The sequence below is a fragment of the Cyphomyrmex costatus genome, unplaced genomic scaffold (assembly GCF_001594065.2).
Source record: "Cyphomyrmex costatus isolate MS0001 unplaced genomic scaffold, Ccosl1.0 scaffold161, whole genome shotgun sequence".
Taxonomy (NCBI): Eukaryota; Metazoa; Arthropoda; class Insecta; order Hymenoptera; family Formicidae; genus Cyphomyrmex; species Cyphomyrmex costatus.
In genome coordinates this window covers 92,047-111,283 of record NW_017275621.1, presented here as the reverse complement: position 1 = coordinate 111,283, position 19,237 = coordinate 92,047, and the positions used below count along the sequence as shown (strand labels likewise).

At 33.0% G+C, this 19,237-nt stretch overlaps 1 protein-coding gene across 1 annotated transcript; it reads left to right on the top strand.

Annotated features, from left to right (window-relative positions):
• The first annotated feature begins 810 nt into the window (after window positions 1-810).
• LOC108771571 (lateral signaling target protein 2 homolog) lies at window positions 811-16,870 on the top strand. The gene is made up of 6 exons (XM_018536892.1): window positions 811-898; window positions 9,316-9,758; window positions 9,971-10,301; window positions 10,650-12,979; window positions 15,820-16,100; window positions 16,531-16,870. Exons 1-6 carry the CDS (start codon window positions 860-862, stop codon window positions 16,809-16,811), a joined length of 3,705 nt encoding a protein of 1,234 aa, XP_018392394.1. The 5' UTR covers window positions 811-859; the 3' UTR covers window positions 16,812-16,870.
• Window positions 16,871-19,237: the final 2,367 nt, after the last annotated feature.

Genomic DNA, 19,237 nt, shown 5'->3' with positions numbered 1-19,237 from the left:
AGACATAGTTTCGACTTGGTGATGCTTTAGTATTATTAAAATTTCTAAAATTTCATAGGTATGTAATCTGTTTTTTTTTGAAGAGGGTTAATTTTATGTGAAGATTAACATTTTAATGAATAAATTTTTAAATTTTATTTTGAAATAAATTTCAAAGAGAAAGAAGAAAAGTGCAGTTTGTATTTGCCGCCTGTTTATACAGTAACAATAGTTCGAGGATTGAACGCTCCGTGGCTGTGGCGATTCATCGCTTCATGATGTTGCGTCAGACGCACGCGCAGTAGATAGCAATGTCTTTTTGCGAACAGTATTTCACACTTGTCACCCTAGTTTTACGAACGCGCGTTTCGAATAACATGCGTTTACGTGGGTGAACAATTTAGGCAGGTTATAACGATTCTTAACGTGAAGTCGTTGCTGTCGTCGTCGTCGTCGTCGCCGCCGTCGTCGTCGTCGTCGTCGTCGCCGTCGCCGTCGTCGTCGTCGCCGTCGTCGCCGTCGCCGTCGTCGCCGTCGCCGTCGTCGTCGTCGTCGTCGTCGTCGCCGTCGCCGTCGTCGTCGTCGTCGCTGACGTTGTCATCATCATCATCATCGTCATCGATACTCGTATGCACGGATTGTATCGCGTTGTCGTCGACGCCGTTATCAGTATCGTCATCGTCAGTAGTGTCAGTACCAGCATTGTCGTCGTCATTTGTCGTTCGACGGTGGTCGGAGTCGTCAGTCAAGTCTAAAGCTTCGGAGAAGACATGTCAATGTCAACATCGATAACGACATCGACATCGCGTGTGCCTCGATCGCGGCAGGCGCAGTGACGATTTCCGTCAGCATACCCTGATGACGTCAGCCGCGTTGCGATATGATGGAGTCCATCAGAAAATGGTTTTACAGGCCTAAGGTGAATATGTTGGTGCATTTTGTGATTTGCTCCGATTGCTTGTGGAGCTTCGTTCTTTTTGTAATTCCCTTGCTATCTCTCCACGCAAGTTCATTATTTTTATCTCTTTCTTTCTCTCCCTCCCTCCCTCCCTCCCTCCCTCTCTCTCTCTCTCTCTCTCTCTCTCTCTCTCTCTCTTTCTCTCTTTCTCTCTCGTGTATTTCTGTTTCTCTTATCTCTGTGAATATTCCATACTACTTCCGCTGCTTTGTTTCAGCTTGCTATATAATATAATAAATTTCTAATAATAAATCTAATAATAAATTTCTCAGTATGTTATTTCGATACGTTTTTAATGTATGTTTCTCTTAAATCTTTTTGTGCCGTGTTTCAATATAGTACATCTTTTACTATCCATTGAATAGATTCTATTTTCTCTTTCTTCCGCCCCTCGCCCCGTCGCCGTGCCGATCGAACGCGTGCGCTCTTTTCCTTCTCGTCGCGACAGACTTCCCGAACGCTGTTGCCACCTGTTTCGTGAAAATTTCGCACGAAACACGAGGTGCATATATGCGCACAGCACGTTGAATTCGTGGTTCTCGCGAAATCATTGAGAACGGTCGCTAGAGAGTAGAGGCGTATTGGAAAGCATCCAAATATCCTATACGGTTCTCTCAGTGAAAGTCGACGCACTCGCAAGTTTATTCAATTTGAATCTGGAATTGCCCCGAGTTTTCAAGTATCTCACTTCCGTGGCTACAAGTTCGGCTGTGTCGTTGCGACGACGACGGCACCCATATGCTTTTGGGCCGTGCAAATCAATCGAATTGAAATAAAGAATTCCGAGAATGATTCTTTCGTGTGTTAACATCACACATTAATGTGGCACAAAGCACCTACAGTTTCTACTCCCCGCCTTTCCCCTCGACATTTCGGTCTCCGCATGTTGGATCGCAGGTCTCAGGCTCATTTCTACCAATATAGAGTAACTTTAATCTCGGTTTAATTTACTTTTTATCCTTCCATGAGAGAGTAGATTACCCATAACTTTAATCTTGGTTTCATTCACTCTTTATCTCTTCTCAAGCTCGTTTCAGCTAATGTAGATTAACTTTATTCTCGGTTTAATTTACTCTTTATCTTTTTCTAATTTGTACACTTATTTCTATCGATGTAGATTAACTGTAATTTACTCTTTATCTTTTCCTAATTTACAGACTTATTTCTATCAATGTAGGTTAACTTTGAGCTAGGTTTAATTTATTCTTTATCTTTTTGTATCCTCAGGGCTAATTTTATTATTGTAGATTAACTTCGATCTCAGTTTATTTACCTTGCTTTAATTTTTATAACTAGAAGAAGATGAGTTAAACAGAGATAAAAGTTGACAAAGTGTATCATACATTGATAGAAATACATCACGTAGAATATATTGCATATTGCGAAAGTAACATATTCTACTCCGAGATACTTTGTTCTTTATTTTATTTCAGGGTTGGTAGAAAGCATATTTTAAACGTGTTTTAAGTTAAGTTTTAAGAACTAGAAGAAGATAAGTTGAACAGAGATAAAAGTTGACAAAGTGTACATTGATAGAAATGCATTACGTAGAATATATCACATTGCGAAAGTAACATATTCTACTCCGAGATATTTTGTTCCTTATTTTATTTCACGGTTCGTAGAAAACATATTTTAAACATGTTTTTTATACGTATATTATTGTTGAAATATGCTTGAATAAAACGTGTTTAAAAGAAGAAACAATGTTTTATTCTCTGTTTTATTTCCATTTAATCTCTATGTTGCATTATGTTCACCGACTGAATTGTATCGTCGTGTGCTAAACTGGGAACAGGTATCCTCTAGGATATAGGAAGTGTTACGCTTTCGCGTAATGACGCTTTATTAACAGCGTAATGCGCGCCTGTTGCAAGCCATGATACAAGTCAATTAGTAATTTATGCGGGGAGAGAAATAAAGAACGGTGGGGGAGGGAATTGGCCTTCTACAAATACCACAGAAATGGAGCGAAACGTTTTGTACTGATTGCGAGACTAAAGTGCTTAAAATTAACCAGTATATCGTAACGCCGCGCCGCACGTCGTTTTGCGCAAAACATGTCTCTCCTTGTTGACACGAATAGTAAATTCCCAATGATAAATTCTTTTAATAACAGAAAGACAGAGATAACAAAGACAGAAGAATTTGATTGTGTAAATTAACGTTTATATCGAGACAAAACGAAGGGTATCTTGTTAATATCAACGCGCGAGATATCGCACGATAAGAATCACATGTATTTAATCGCATAAAGTGAAGTTATCGATTCCTGACAATTGAGGCGCGAGGCAAAATATTCCACGTGTGTTATCTATTTTTACAGTGTTTTTTCAAACGCTATGCAATATTTAGTATCATGACAATAAAGATCAATGTATTCAGGTGAGATATACACAAGGTCAAGTCGCGTGAATTAAAATTAATGCTTAGGTCCAGTTTCACAACATATACGATTAACTTTTAACCGAGGTTCAACTTGTTCCTCATCTCTTTTCAATTTTGAGAATAAGATTGAATCTCGATTATGAGTTAACCGTGAATTATGGATCTTAGATAGTATTATCGTGGAGAAGAGTGTCTCCGTGAGAAATTTCTATGGAGAAGGTACAACTCGTACGAGATTTATCGGAAAGAAAACATGTAAATTAAATGGCTCTTTTTACGACGTTATTAATAGTCGATGAAATGAGCACCGTTTGATACGACCGTGTCTTATTCTAGAAAGATTAAGTCAGGGTCATCGATTTCTTATTAATTATACACGGAGTATCCAACGTCATTCTTTCTGGCGTTTTATACACTTTAAAAACTATCGGTGTGAATTTAGTACGGTGTATCTATGTATATATAATTCTCACTGTGTTGTACATATTTTATTGTACACATATTTTTACTTAGATACTCTGGATCCTTTTTATTCAGCCTAATTTTTTTTTACCATGTTCTTATTTAAGCTTTCACAAAAATCTAGAAAAATTCAGGATTACTTTTCAATATCTCTGCTACATTGCCAAATGATTCTTCTTAACTGAAATGTTAAAACCTTTATTTAATAAAAATTGAAATTTGGACCAAGAAATTTGAGAATAAAATTTCGCTTAGATCAAAAAGACCTAGCGTGTCTATGAAAAGTTAACATCAATGATGTCGATTTTAACACCACATGGATTTTACATTTACATCATAATGATGTTGATATAAATACCAGAGATTTTAAATTCACATCATGTTTGACGATGAGGAAAAAAATTGATTTAAAAAAAAATATGAGTTACTTAAACGCAGCGGTCACGGAAATGTTTGTTAATTCAAACAAATAACATATGACTCACGTGTATTTAACTTAAATATATAAATACTCAGACTAAATAATCACCATGACTAAACGCATTTAGTTAGGTTAACAACTTTTTTCTCAGTATACTAATATCAACATAGTGAGAATTATATAGGGTGCTTTCCATTTAGTCGACACAAATGTTGTTCTATCTTTCTTTACATTCCATAAGTAACAGAGACAGAACATATTTTTGTAGATTTGTAAAGCATGGTGTTAAATCCACACTGATATTTTTTTAAATGTAATAATAAAGATACCGGATAAAATCACTCAAAAAGCCATTGTTTAATTTTAAGATATTAAAATGTTTTATTCTTATCTCCGTTTTTTAAACACTTAAAGATGCTTGAATTTTTAAATTTTTGTAAATAAACGAAACACTATATGTTTGGATTTAAAACACTAAAGCCCGATTGTGCACCAACGTTACTTTAATTTTAAGCGAGGCTTAAAAATCTCTCTTTGTTTTTTTAAAGTTGAAATAGAAAGAGAGACAGAGAGAAGAGTTTTAAGCTTCGCTTAAAGTTAAAATTACGTTGAAGACAGTCAAGCCTTAAACGTTTAAAATTAAAATATCTTTTATTATTAAACGTTTATGTTTTAAAAACATGTTTCAAATGTAAATATTTTAAACACTACACTTTTTACAGTTATAGTTGTCTGTATATGTATGATATATATATGAAATATATGCGATACGATCAATTTTATTTGATAAAAGAAAACTAATACATGTGCATGTGATAGGAAACAAAGAGAAAGGAACGAACGCGGAGCAAAATAAAGATGCATAGGGATCACGGCGATACAGGGTGGCGACAAAAGAAAAGAGTCAATGGAATGAGTCACAGCAGCGCTCAGTATTTTTTCCCGCATCCGATGACATTGCTCGTGCGAAACGAACGCGAAGTGTATCCCACTGCACGGTAGAATTGATCGGTGTTTTCTTGGAAACATGCAATCGCTCGCTTGATGGATGCGGCGGTTTAAAGTATTCTTACTCGACAATTCTTGTATGTAATGTAAAACTGTATTCATTCCTCGCACGTTGAATTCGTTAATCATTGTACTTGGGTGACAGTTCGTCATTTACCTGCCGACGTTGAAATATGCAACTTTCTAGTAAATTGTCGTTGTTGAGCGCTCGGCAAAATTGTAAAGCAGAGCGATATTTTGAAAGAACGGGCGGGCTGGAGAAAGAAAGAGAGAGAGAGGGGGGGGGGAGAGAGAGAGTACGTTGGAATTGTTTCTCTTTCTTTCTCTCTCTTTGTCAGATGACAGCGGTTGTGGTCGCAAAATAGGTCACGATTAATTCACTCATATGTGGTTTCCGAATAGACATATATATACAAAATTAATTCTCTAAGCCGTAAATCCCAACAGTCATACAATGTTACTGATTACACACCTCTTAGGTCTTTCTATCTTTTTTGTTTATTCTTATTCTATTTTTTAAATTGAATCCTATTCCAAAGTGAGATATATGACTCAAGAGAGGTATGATAATATAATCGTTCTCAATCGTCAGTCTAATTGAATTGAACATGTAAAACAAACGTTGACTCACACAAGCCGATTAAACGATCGATGTATTTTCTTCTGATATTTTTACATGACGCTATTTATTATGTAATTTAAATCGTTATGAATTTTGAAAGTAAAAACATGCATACAGATCGAGTTGAGAACCTCCTTTTTAAATCGGCTAAAGGAACATCCTCTTTGTTGAAAACCAAAGAGAATATTTTAATCTTTTAAATAAAAGAAACAACCTTTTAATGTTCGTAATAAAATCGCTGATTGTTCGTACATTCAATTCTGACAAATTAATCCGCGTATTTTTGCAAATTTTACAAATGCACGGAACACACACAAGCGACATCGTCCATGCACAAGTATATACAAAATTGTTTTAAGAATTCTCTGATATTTTGTGTTTAATGAAGTCCCTTTTTTTAATGGCGTTACGTTGACAGATATCGAATTTTTATATGGGTGTTGCTATTATTCCAGAAATTTATTTCCTTGCGATTACATCTCAGCAAGATTTGTAGATATATATACTGAGAAAAATTTATATTTGAAAATGAACTAGACGATTCTGATCATATCAATCAAAACTCCGGTTATCATAATTGGACATCTGATTATCTCAACTTGAATTCCGATTGGTATCAGAATCTTTTAGTTCGTCTATTTTTCAATCAGAATTTTTTTTCATTACGTCAAAAATGAAAATATATGAACATTTATTGATGCAAATGTATAGAATTAGAATTTTACGTATATAGGTTCTCTAGAAAAGTCGCAACTGCAAGTATTTTGAAATATGTATTGATATGATCCTCTTTAAGTGTAATACACTGTACGGAAAAATTTCCTACGGAATTATCGGAGTAGTAAATTGCTGATTATATTATCTTTTACATTACGATTACAAAAATGGAGTTGTAGATACGAAACTTGTATAATATGTATATGTTATATATTGCGTTAAATTTTCTTCTTATCATGAACTGATGTCCACGTTTTTTTTATCGATATAAATTAATTTTAATCTTGATTTAACTTATTTTTTATCTTAGCTTAAAAAATTAGAAAAAGATAAATAGTAAATTAAATTATAAAAGTTTTTCACGCTTTTTTTTAACTGCAATTATTGTGACAAAATTCTTTTTTATTTTAGGACCACAGAGAGATATCTGCGTGCTTCTTTTTCACATATAAAATGTTTTAAAGAGAAGTAAACGAATTCAAAACGTTTTTATTTCGAACATATCCCGGAAGCAAAACGATTAATGTGATTGTGCAGTTTGCTGAAATAAAAAGAGCAACGTTCTCTCTCATTGAGCGAATAAAGTTTGTTTCTTCTTACGCGAATTGCGATGCAACATTGTTCTAATTTTACGGTATTGATGTGAGGGATTAATCGATTTATTTGTCACGTTGCGTGCGTAAGCATGACTCCTGAGTCATTTCCAGTAGGACATGATTCAATAACAAGTACATCCGTACCGTCACAAACGTTGCACCGTCATGAATATACGTGCACCTAAAGCGCATGTTATTATTAGCACGTTATTGAACAGCATACATTAATAGTATTATTATAAGTGGGAACAGGGTTAATTTCTTCTTTTACGACCTTCTCACTAATTTAAGTAAGACTATTTCTTATCTGTTCTACTTCTGTAGGAATAATTTTAAAATTTAATTAAAAAAAAAATGAAATTAAACGATATTCTATTGTATAAATATGTGATTTTTTATTATCATAAATATATTTTTTATAACATTCTCATCTGTGTATCGATAAGACAAGACTAAATCTATGTTTGAACTTTGCACAATCGATGATGATCCATAAATAACAAGTTACGATTACGCGCAATCGATTTATCTTACTTTTAAATATATTTTATTGAATAAATCATTTGTGCTATACGTGCCGGCTGCTCTTTATGCGTAAACCGCTTTTTCCTTTTAATCGCGCTTTAATCAATATAAATTAAAACCTTGATCGCATTTTTTGAATCGGATTTCGTGTCGTAATCGGATTTAAAGTCGGCTTTTTTTTTTTTCGAAACGAGGAACTCTGAATCGTTGCTTTCGTCGAAACGTACGTGCCGAGCATTTGAACGCGATTTAGAACTTACGATCATCGTATGACCTATATTGGACACAAAGTGTTAAACTCATTATTTTGAAACACTACGCCACGTTATAGCGATAATTCTGCTATATTGTCATAGGTTGCCGACGTTATTATTTTCATTATGAATAAAATGCTCGCTAAATAAAATTTCATAGACGATTAAATCGATTTTACCCTTTATCCTATATATCCGACGTCATATGGGTAGTACAAATTCATTCAACAGGAATAATATAGAAGGCTTTGCCGTCGCGTCCTTTAATTGTGACGTGGGTGACCCTTTCATTATGACGTAAGCGTAATTAGATGTGTCATATCAGTGGCGTAGCCAAGGGGGGGGGGGGCTGTGGGGGCTGCAGCTCCTCCCGAAATTCTGAATTATTTCAATAATTTCATAAAGATGTGCAAAAATTGTTGAGCCATAAATATCAATTTGTTTTGAGAGAGAAAATTAAATTCTGTTGGAATAGTTCTTATATTTAATTTAATTACAAAAATATCGTTTATTTGTATTAAAAATATATTTGTTGATTTTTCTTTGTATTTGGCGTGTAAACAAAAATTCGATAAATTAATAACGGAAAAAAATGTTGCTGCTGTAGTACAACCGTAAAAAGTGGCGTTGGGAGAGCGTTGGCAGCACTTCAACTCGTGAAATCTCAGCCGATTAATATTTATTATTCAAATTTTTACACTATAATCTTTGACATATTCTACGACTTGTAGAGCTATTCCGAAATTTTCGAAGCATTTTACAACAAAATGGCGAATTTTTAACATAATAATATTTTGTCAAGTTTAGTGAATTTTTTTTTCAAACGTTAAAGTTGTTACGAATTTTCAAATTAAAATTTTTCATTAATGCTACATTGTAGTTGAATATTTGAAGAAGTTCTCTGAAAAGTTTTAGATCTTTAAATGTAATAGTAAACAAATTATGACAATTTATATGCAGCGTCAGCGAAACGTCCGATGGGACATTGCAACGACATGTATATATAAATTATGTATTATATTATTTCGTTTTAAACGAAACTTTTTTGTTTATACTTACCAAATGTGTCACTAGTATGAAACTAGTATAAAAAAAAACATTTAAAAAACTGATTTCTACAGCCCCTTCCGAAATATTTTTCTCACTACGCCACTCTGTGTCATTGTTCACATATATAGTTTATTAGTTTACTGTTTACAGATACCATAAACGCGAATTTATCTCAAATACACGAATAGCAAATCTTGTTTTTAAGTCCAAAGAAAATATAATTCAGATATTTTTTCACTAATTTAGATATTTCTTTGAATGTTGACACATTTAGAACACTTTATTCTTTTTTTAATTGACTTTTCTAATCAATTCTCTTTATTTTGTCACTACAGAGGGATGACACAAGTCTACTGGCTCAGTTCTTTTACGCCGATGAGTCTCTGAATGCAGTTGCCTGCGAATTGGACTCCTTCGATGGTCGACAAGAACCGGAGAGATGCACAACGCTGATGAATCAGTTGCGACACTGTCAAGATAAGGTCCTGACGATCTGCAATCAAATAATGGACGATTTAATTCCCGAGAGCCGCGCCAATCGAGACTTCCGGGTGAAATTTCCCGATGATGTGATGCAGGAAAATTTGGCCGGACAGCTCTGGTTCGGCGCGGAATGTTTGGCGGCCGGTTCTTCGATCATGAACCGGGAGGCGGAAAGCTCGGCTATGAGGCCGTTAGCGAAAGCTCTCACTAAGTCGCTGGAGATTGTCAGAAACTTATTGAGAGAGCATGCGCTCAAGGGTCACATGAATTTGAAGGTATTAGATATATCGGTAAAATTCATCATTCGAAATACGAGTTGTCATTACAAGTCTTATAGTGCAGAATAAATGAAAGATATTCTCTAAATCCAAACTTTGGAAACAAGATAATATTATCGTTTTTATTTATTTAATATTTTTATTTGTTAGTTCGCATAACAATTATAATTTGACAAGTAATCGTCAAGACGCATTAATAGTATTAATTTTTTCAGGCGCAAAATCCTCTCGAACCATCGCTGGAAAAACTCATCGAATCGTTGAAGATCTTTGATCGACTGTTTGCCGATTTTGAGTTGTGTTATGTTGGCGCTATGGTACCGGTGAAGTCGACAAAGGAGTACGAACAACAGGAGCTCGTATGCGTATTATTTTCAGAAACTTTGCAACGAGCGCTTGAACGCGGATTGTTGGACCAAGCGGATGTAGATAACTATGAGCCAGCTTTAATGTTCACTATTCCTCGTCTGGCTATTGTCTCAGGACTTCTGGCACCTCCTGGCGGACCGTTGTGTCTCAATTCGCCTGACACCATAAGCGAGATGTTTAGGCCATTTAGAGTAAGGAATTGATTTGAAAATTTATTGCTATTTGTAATCTCTTTCAAATTGTTTAAAATCTTGTATGTACATAGTATGTAGGAAAGTGAACTCGTAGTTTTTTCAATTTATAACACAATGATCAATATTCATTTATTTTTACATGATCAATATTCATTTATTTTTACATTTAACCATTTTATAGTCGTTTATCTTTACATTTAGTAGTTAAATATTGTCTTCTTAGTAGTTAAATATGTTCTTCGTTTATCTTTATATTTAGTAATTTAAATATTTTTTCTTATATTTAGTAATTTAAATATTGTCTCTTCTCAATTGACACTCACAAACATAACAATTAATTTTTAGACTCTCCTTCTCAAGATAAGAGAACTATTATGGACGTTAAATAATCGAGAATTGTATATGCTGGAGAAGTTATTATGTTCGAACGAGGAGCCATCAGGTTCGATTACACAGTCGACGAAATCGACATGTCAGGACATACCGGACTTGGAAGAATACGTTCATAATTTTTATACTGGTTATCCGAACTGTAAAGAGTTTATTGTTGATTTCTATACCGTAACGAGAAATACTGGCAATAATATGGACGAGGTAGCGAGTGATGCGGTTCAATCGTTGAACGAAAGTAGAGACGATCAGTTATCGAGCAAAAAGCGTGAGCAGAATAAAAATGGACGTAAAAAGAAAAAAAATATGGAAACCGAGCGCGAAAATGTAAATGTATCCTCGGATGGGTGTGACAGTAACGTAATATGTAACAGCGCCGAAAAGATGCAACAAAGTAATGGAGAAAATGTTGATGAGCAAATGCAATACGAATGGGAACTATCTGATGCTTCACATTATATTGAACAACTTCTTCGTGACTGTGATTTAATTTCTAATGATGGGAACGATATTAGTGAACTCAACTTGATAATACAGAATGACGTTACGATATTAGACGATGTAGCGGGAACCATCGCTTCAAATACTGTCAAGGATATTCAAGATGAGGAAAGCTTTATTACCCCCGACTTAACTAAAATGTTCGAGGAATGCTCGGACAATCTGGAAATTCCACAGACACAGTATTTTCTTAATCAAGATACTGGCGAAAGTATCAGAGACACTGAGGCCGCACACATATCCGAGAATACTTTCCCCGAGCAAGATTCCAAGAGACTTATATCGGAAGCGAATAAAACACTCTCAAATCTCCTGTTGGATTCTAATGAATGTTCAAATGAGATTTCGGAACAAACAGATTCTGGCATATGTACAGTCATATCATCCGAGAACACCAGTTTGTACGATAAGAGTCCAGAAGAAAAAAAAACTTTTGCTAACGAGATTCAGCAGGAAGGTTGCGATGTATCGGACGAGGAAGATATGCAGGAGAATACTAGTTATTCTTGCTCCAATATGAATTCACCAAAAAAACAGAATCCTACCATTTCGGAGAACTCGTGTGTCTGCGGCACAAAGAGCACTAGCAAAACGCCTACTTTGGATCATTCGATTAATGTATCTGGTTTGCACTCTAACGGAGACAGAGAATCCGTCAGGAAAAACATTCCACGAATATCGTCGAACTTCAATGGCACTAACGAGGAATTTATTGGCGTTGCATATGGTAACGGCCAATTGACTCTCTGTGATTCCAATCAATCCACTTTTCAGATAAACTATTCTGAGAATTGGGAAAATCTCAATTTGAATATAGACGCATCGAGTTCCAGGAAGGAATTCTGGGGTGACTTAAAATGTGAAAATTGCCCCTCCACTTCTCGAAGTATTGAAAAAATTGACAGTAAAATCGAAAGGTACACGCAGGACAAGACAAGAAGAACGAGAGACGAAAAGCAACGACGGCGACACCAGCATAAATTGGAGCGAAACACACACAAAGCTCATAGTAGATCGGGAGAGAAGAGACATAATCTGCAGATTATACGAGCGGCCACAAGTACCGAAAGCTCCAGATCGAATTCCACGGATCGATGCTTGAATACTCGATTAACTAACTTCGGCGCTAGTTTGCATCTTCAAAGTACTAGGCAAGTGCCAAATTTTGGCAGTCGCAGTCCTCACCTAAGCCCACGACTTCATCACTTTGAATCGCGTGAACAATGCTGCTGTAATCTCGGTACACACTGCATGAACAGACATACGTCGCCACACAGCAGAAAGTTGTTGGATCACAGAAGATCAAAATCCGAGCAAATCGCCAGAATGAAGAGAAAAGATGTTGAGAAGAGGGAGAGATATGAACGAGACAAATATGCGCGCTTAGAACATAATAAAAGGAAATCTGGAAGTGGAAGTAATCTAATGAATGACGGATTGGGCCCAAGGACAGATAAGAGCGGCTTGGTGACAGAGATTTCAACTACTCCACAGAATTTGGTTTGTCACGAATATCAAGGTACAAAAAATAATAACACGCACAGATCTACGCGAACGCTCAGATTAGTCAACGCATCGGCAGTGTCCGGCGTATCGTGTTTAAATTCCCATCAATCTTTGAACTACAAAACTGATGTAGCATCAAGTTCCAGTTGTTCAAGCTGTTGTGATTCGAGTTCGGAAACCAGCGAGTTTCATAGCGATTGTCAGGACGACGAAGAGATTGCATTGGCGATGCAAGCAGCTGAGATTGCAAATAGAAATCAAATAAGAGCCAAGTTTCGGTAAGAGGATATTGTTACTTTATTTATGTCATTGTGTGTAAATAATAACGTAGTTATGCGTCGAGTCAGCCTTGGTATATTTAAAAGATATTAATATTTGTTATACATATTGAAAAATTTAAAATAATTTACTAACCTAGATAATTGATTACATTACAAATATTTAACTTTTTAAATATACATATTTTTACTTTATTTATAAGTTTTATGTATTTCTGTAGTCTAAATTTATATATTCCAATTTTTATCAAAAGTTGAATTAAAGAATTGTCAATATGAGCCAACACTAGTTGATCATGTGTGTAAAATAATTATTTTATTATAATCGTATACGTTTCGATCTCTGTTTGAGATCCTCCTCAATACATAGAAAACTTATATTAATAGATGATGTTATAAAATAAAAATCGAAGAATCAAATACGCAATAATTAACATTGTCCGGCAGTCTACTCTCGTTCATTAAAGTGTTGAATTTACTAAAAAATTGTGTATCAATAATTATTAACAATACATAACAATATTAATAATAAAGACATTCTTTCAAAAAACATTCAAAAAGATTTTTCACTCACATGAAGACGAATTTAAATTAGACTGGCGTCGCAAAATACATAAAAAGTATGTCTCATCCAATTCCATTTCATTATTTAGTAAACTATTCATTAAAAATACAACAATAGTACAAAAATTAATAAAATTATATCCTTAACAAATGTAATTATAAAACTATTTAGAAAATTATAAAAAACTTACATGAATAGTTAAAACACAACGTACATATCGAAAGTGATGGAACGGAATGAGTTACAAGAAAACAAGAAACATATCAAAAATTCTTGATATATTTAATGCTTATCATCCAAGACTCAAATTTACAATAGAAATTGGTGGTGACTTTATCAATTTTCTTGACATTAGCCTGATTAAAAAGGGTGATTGTTTGATTACTGATTGGTACCATAAGCCGACTTTTTCTGGACGTTTTTTAAATTTTTACTCTTGGCGTCCTCTTTGCCAGAAAATTGGCACTATTATAGGCTTGATTGATAGAGTGTTATTATTATCACATCCTAGTTTTCACCAAAAAAATTTTGATTTAGTGATAAGAATTCTTCTGAATAATGAATTTCCTCTTCACCTTATATTATCTACTATCAAAAAAAGACTTTACAGGAAAATTGACATGTTTAACAAAAAGGTAGTTACACCTGGAAGGGAGAATATTGTTAGAGAGATTGATGATAATAATAATAACAACTCTGAGACAGAAATAATTAAATTTTTCACTATTCTTTTTATCCCTAATACTTCGGAAAAAATAAAAAAATTCCTTACTAATTTTCCATTGATACGTATGGCTTACATTGGAATTAACAAACTCAATAAAATTATTAAAGTACAAAAGGATTTGTTACCACATTTTTCACAGTCAGATGTTGTCTACAAAATTAATTGTAAGGATTGTGAGTCGTCGTATGTAGGACAGACGAGTAGATGTCTATTAACACGCATTAAGGAGCATAAAAACCATATTAATAGGAATACTTCCCAGAACTCAGTTATCACACAACATCGCTTATTGTTAGATTTATCTCATGATTTTGATTGGGACTCCGTACGCATTCTGGACAGGGAAAAAACATGGAACAGGAGATTGATTTCTGAAATGATACATATTGGGAGACAAAAACATGGATTAAATTTACAAAATGACACTCAATTTTTAAATCCAATGTACATGGATTTGTTTTCTAACACATGACACTTCCAAGTCTTGCATCTTATATTTGTTAGGTATGTATTATTTTGACTTTGTCGATATATTTCTTGTTTTCTTGTGACTCATTCCGTTCCATCACTTTCGATATGTACGTTGTGTTTTAACTATTCATGTAAGTTTTTTATAATTTTCTAAATAGTTTTATAATTACATTTGTTAAGGATATAATTTTATTAATTTTTGTACTATTGTTGTATTTTTAATGAATAGTTTACTAAATAATGAAATGGAATTGGATGAGACATACTTTTTATGTATTTTGCGACGCCAGTCTAATTTAAATTCGTCTTCATGTGAGTGAAAAATCTTTTTGAATGTTTTTTGAAAGAATGTCTTTATTATTAATATTGTTATGTATTGTTAATAATTATTGATACACAATTTTTTAGTAAATTCAACACTTTAATGAACGAGAGTAGACTGCCGGACAATGTTAATTATTGCGTATTTGATTCTTCGATTTTTATTTTATAACATCATCTATTAATATAAGTTTTCTATGTATTGAGGAGGATCTCAAACAGAGATCGAAACGTATACGATTATAATAAAATAATTATTTTACACACATGATCAACTAGTGTTGGCTCATATTGGCAATTCTTTAATTCAACTTTTGATTTATTCTTCTGAGCCTTGAATTATCACTTAATTTGTTCCAATTTTTATCTTTTCTTTATTATAATGCGTATTCTTTTAATGTATTTTAATGTATATTTATACAACTCTCCCCCAAAATAAAATAAAATACTACTATTATTATTATAAAATTACGATATGAGTAGGACCGTTGGTATTTAAACACAAGTAAATAAAGGCCTAATGACGGTCAAGCAAGGATTTTGGTTGCTAAAGTAATGTGTGAAATTTTTTCAGACTTACAACGCTACTCTAATCAACTACCGTAGTAATATTACTTTAGTTAAATTGACAAACAATCTAACAATTTTTGATACTTATAGCATCTTATTGAATTTTAATAATATGCTGAATGACATATTAAAATTTAACAATGTAAAGTTAAATGAATAATAAATTCATTATTTTTATATTTCCAGATCCTCGGAAGATCTTGTCCATCGTCTTTTCGTTTGCATAGCAGGTGTGGCAGACCAGTTACAAACAAATTTCGCATCAGATTTACGGAACATTTTAAAGTGTGTTTTTCTCATGAATAGCAGTCAGGCAATAGAAGATACTGAAGAATCAAAGGAACAAAATTTATCTTCCACAGCGAATGCACCAATAGATACGGCAGAGACAGGAAGTATTCATGAACGGCAAGAGCCATTACCAGAATACGAAGATGTAGAGGAAACCACTTTAATACACGATCGAAGTACGAATATGTTGACATTTTTTATTCATGAATTTTATTTAACAAATATATGTCTATCCGTTATTAAGCATCTGAATATAAAAATATTTGATTTTTGTGTATATCTAAAAGATATATAAATCTAAATTATAAATAATACAAAAAACATGAATAAAAATAGTAAACTTGTAAGTACAAAAAATAATCATTGTAAGATAATTTATATAGAGATAAGAGTACAGAAAATTTTGATGTTTTAGTTTTAATTTTATGTGAAATATAGAACCATATAATTTCTTTTTAATTTCTAAGCACAAAAAAATTAATTTTATAGACAGAACTATATTAAAAAATTTAAAGTTTTTCTCAAGAAATAAACATTTATTATTTGATATACAGTTACATACAAAAAAATTATATTTAATATAATTATGTCTTTTTATTTTTATAGCTTCTCCTGTCACCGAGAGAGGGGAGGAGTGCGTCGAAAGAGCGCCTGCTTGGGTACCGGACAATGACGCACCAAGGTGTATGGCCTGTCAAGCAGGATTCACAGTTGTGCGACGTAGACACCATTGCCGAAATTGTGGTAAAGTGTTCTGTGGTCGTTGCAGCAGCAACAACGTTCCACTGCCTCATTTCGGGCACACAAAACCTGTAAGGGTGTGCAACAGGTGTTTCCTGTATCAAGTGACACCTTTTACAGTCTCTCAAGTCTCGCCCACCAGATGAATATTTCTGAAAAGGCTTGTAAATCCGTTTATTTTATGCAATACACTTCCTTTTTAATATACAAGACATTCATGCAGATTTGGCAAGCATAATTTTTGTGATAAAATAAGTAAATATTCCTGTATATTCCATAAAAACAAATCTTAAATCTCGTAGAATATGTAATTATGTGATACAATCGTCCAGTGTTACAAAGTTTAGTTTAATGAATTAACCACTGTGCTTCATTAATCGAAACGTTATTCAAATTAGGAAATTAAAATAAATTTTTGAACTATTTGAGTATTTATATACTCAAATTTTCCCTTTTTATTTCTTAAATGATATAAAAGTACATTGAATATACATATATCGAAAAATCTAATGACTTATTGATTTATATCCAGTTCTGCATAATTTGTAAAACTTGTAAAAAGAGAAACTAGAGAAAGGATGTTTGTACAATAATGAACAGAAGAATTGGAGGAAAATCGTTGTCACTAAATATTGCTTTTATGCGTTATTTATATACTTATGTACACTTAATCTATAAAATTAGATATATAGACGTTATTTTTACACATGATTAAATATTTCTTAAGAAAGTGTTAATCTAATTTGTAATAGTTGTGGTAATGTAATTTGATTTGGGTAAATGGTGTAATATTTTTTGTATTGTGTATTCATTTCATTATTCATTTAAGAAAACTCTTAAACGTCTTTGTTTAAATAATTGTATAGAAAATCATTTTGAAGCTGTTTTGTGTGTGTGTGTGTGTGTGTGTGTGTGTGTGTGTGTGTGTGTGTGTGTGTGTTTACATTATCATATTTTTACATTATTATTGTCATTATTTTTATTATCATTATTCTCGATAAATTTTAATTTTTATATAGATTTGTTTAAATTATTATGATAATTATTTTTTAGTTGTTACTATCCCGAAGGTTATTATAAACTGGTGATTTATTTCTATCAGAAATGTGTGTGATAAAAAAAACCTTTCCCGCGTTCTGTATTCTAAAATTTAAAAAATACGTCTAATATGAATACATCATTAAGTTATCAATATATTTATAGCAACTACAAGTGTAAATAATATTCTTGATACATGGTCATAAATTATATGACATAAATAATTATTATTTAGAATTATTAAAGAAAGTGTGGAGCACACATGTATTTAAAAACATTCGAACTTAGATAAAAATATTAGTTCATGCATAAGTAATGAGCGTTGTCTTAATATAAAAATTCTTTCAAAATATCTAGATTTCTCGTTATAATAATCGAAAAATTATATTCAAGACTTACGTATTTCTGCTAGGCTTTGGTTGACAATCGATAATTGATTATCTATGGAAAGCAAGCTTCCTCACGGAAGTCTAAGACTTATACATCACTTTCGAAGCGTCAAATTATATGTGTGTGTGTGTGTGCGTGTGTGTGTGTGTGTGTGTGTGTAGTGTACATATAATTGCGTAATGTATAATGTATATATTTATATGTGTGGGAATACGTTTGCACATTTAAACGAATAATGATAAGAAAAAACAGAACGAAAATTTCACAATTTCAGTAATTGAGTCACATCGTAACTTATTACCGTGATAGAATTTTTAAGCGCGTCTACTGCCCGCCGGAGTGTTTTGGAGAATATACACAGGTGCAGTTAGCACACACCACTAGCTCCTGTGCCAAATTTACGACAATAAGTTTCCTCTTTCTTATATCTTGCATAAATTTGGTTCCTATTGGAAAGCTCGCATACAAGACATTTCCCAATACTGTAAAACATTGTGTTACGTTAAAGGTCTGATGATTATAAACTGTATTTGTGACAGATGACTACTTGGTATGATACGTGCACCGCACGATTGATAAAAAGACTGGTTGAATGTACAGATCTTTCGTTCATTAACGTTTTATGAATTTGTGTTTTGTGTGTATATGTATATCTGTGTGCGCGCGTGTGTGTGTGTGTGTGTGTAAGTGCACGCGTATCGTATATAAATTTCAAATAATAAATTTACATAGTTACCAATTTTGTTTCTAATTTTATTATAAGGAGAAGTCAGTTTTCGCAAGATATGAAAAAATCATAATCACAATATTGCATCAATAGTTTTTCTCAACAAATTTTCGTTAATGAATCTTATAATTTGTTGTCATATTAATATAAAAAAATCGATTTAAATTCAAAATAATTTAATAGTCAACTTTTCAACACAATATTTTAAAACATAATGAAATTGTAAACGTGTGTATCAATATAAAAATGAATTCACATCACGATTATGTATAAACAATTGTATAAATTGAACGGTGAGTTGATTTAGCATTACATGAAACAAGGACATTAATTAAAAATTACTTATCAATTTTAATTTGACGTTTAGATACATAATTATAACTATCGATTTTCATATGGAAGTAGCATATAATAATG

Bases quoted from the DNA above. Each gene is read 5' to 3' on its own strand.
- LOC108771571 (XM_018536892.1), top strand. From the start codon at position 860: ATGATGGAGTCCATCAGAAAATGGTTTTACAGGCCTAAG. The intron at 12,980-15,819 runs GTAAGAGGATAT...TTATATTTCCAG, and splicing joins CAAATAAGAGCCAAGTTTCG to ATCCTCGGAAGATCTTGTCC. The intron at 16,101-16,530 runs GTACGAATATGT...TTATTTTTATAG, and splicing joins CACTTTAATACACGATCGAA to CTTCTCCTGTCACCGAGAGA.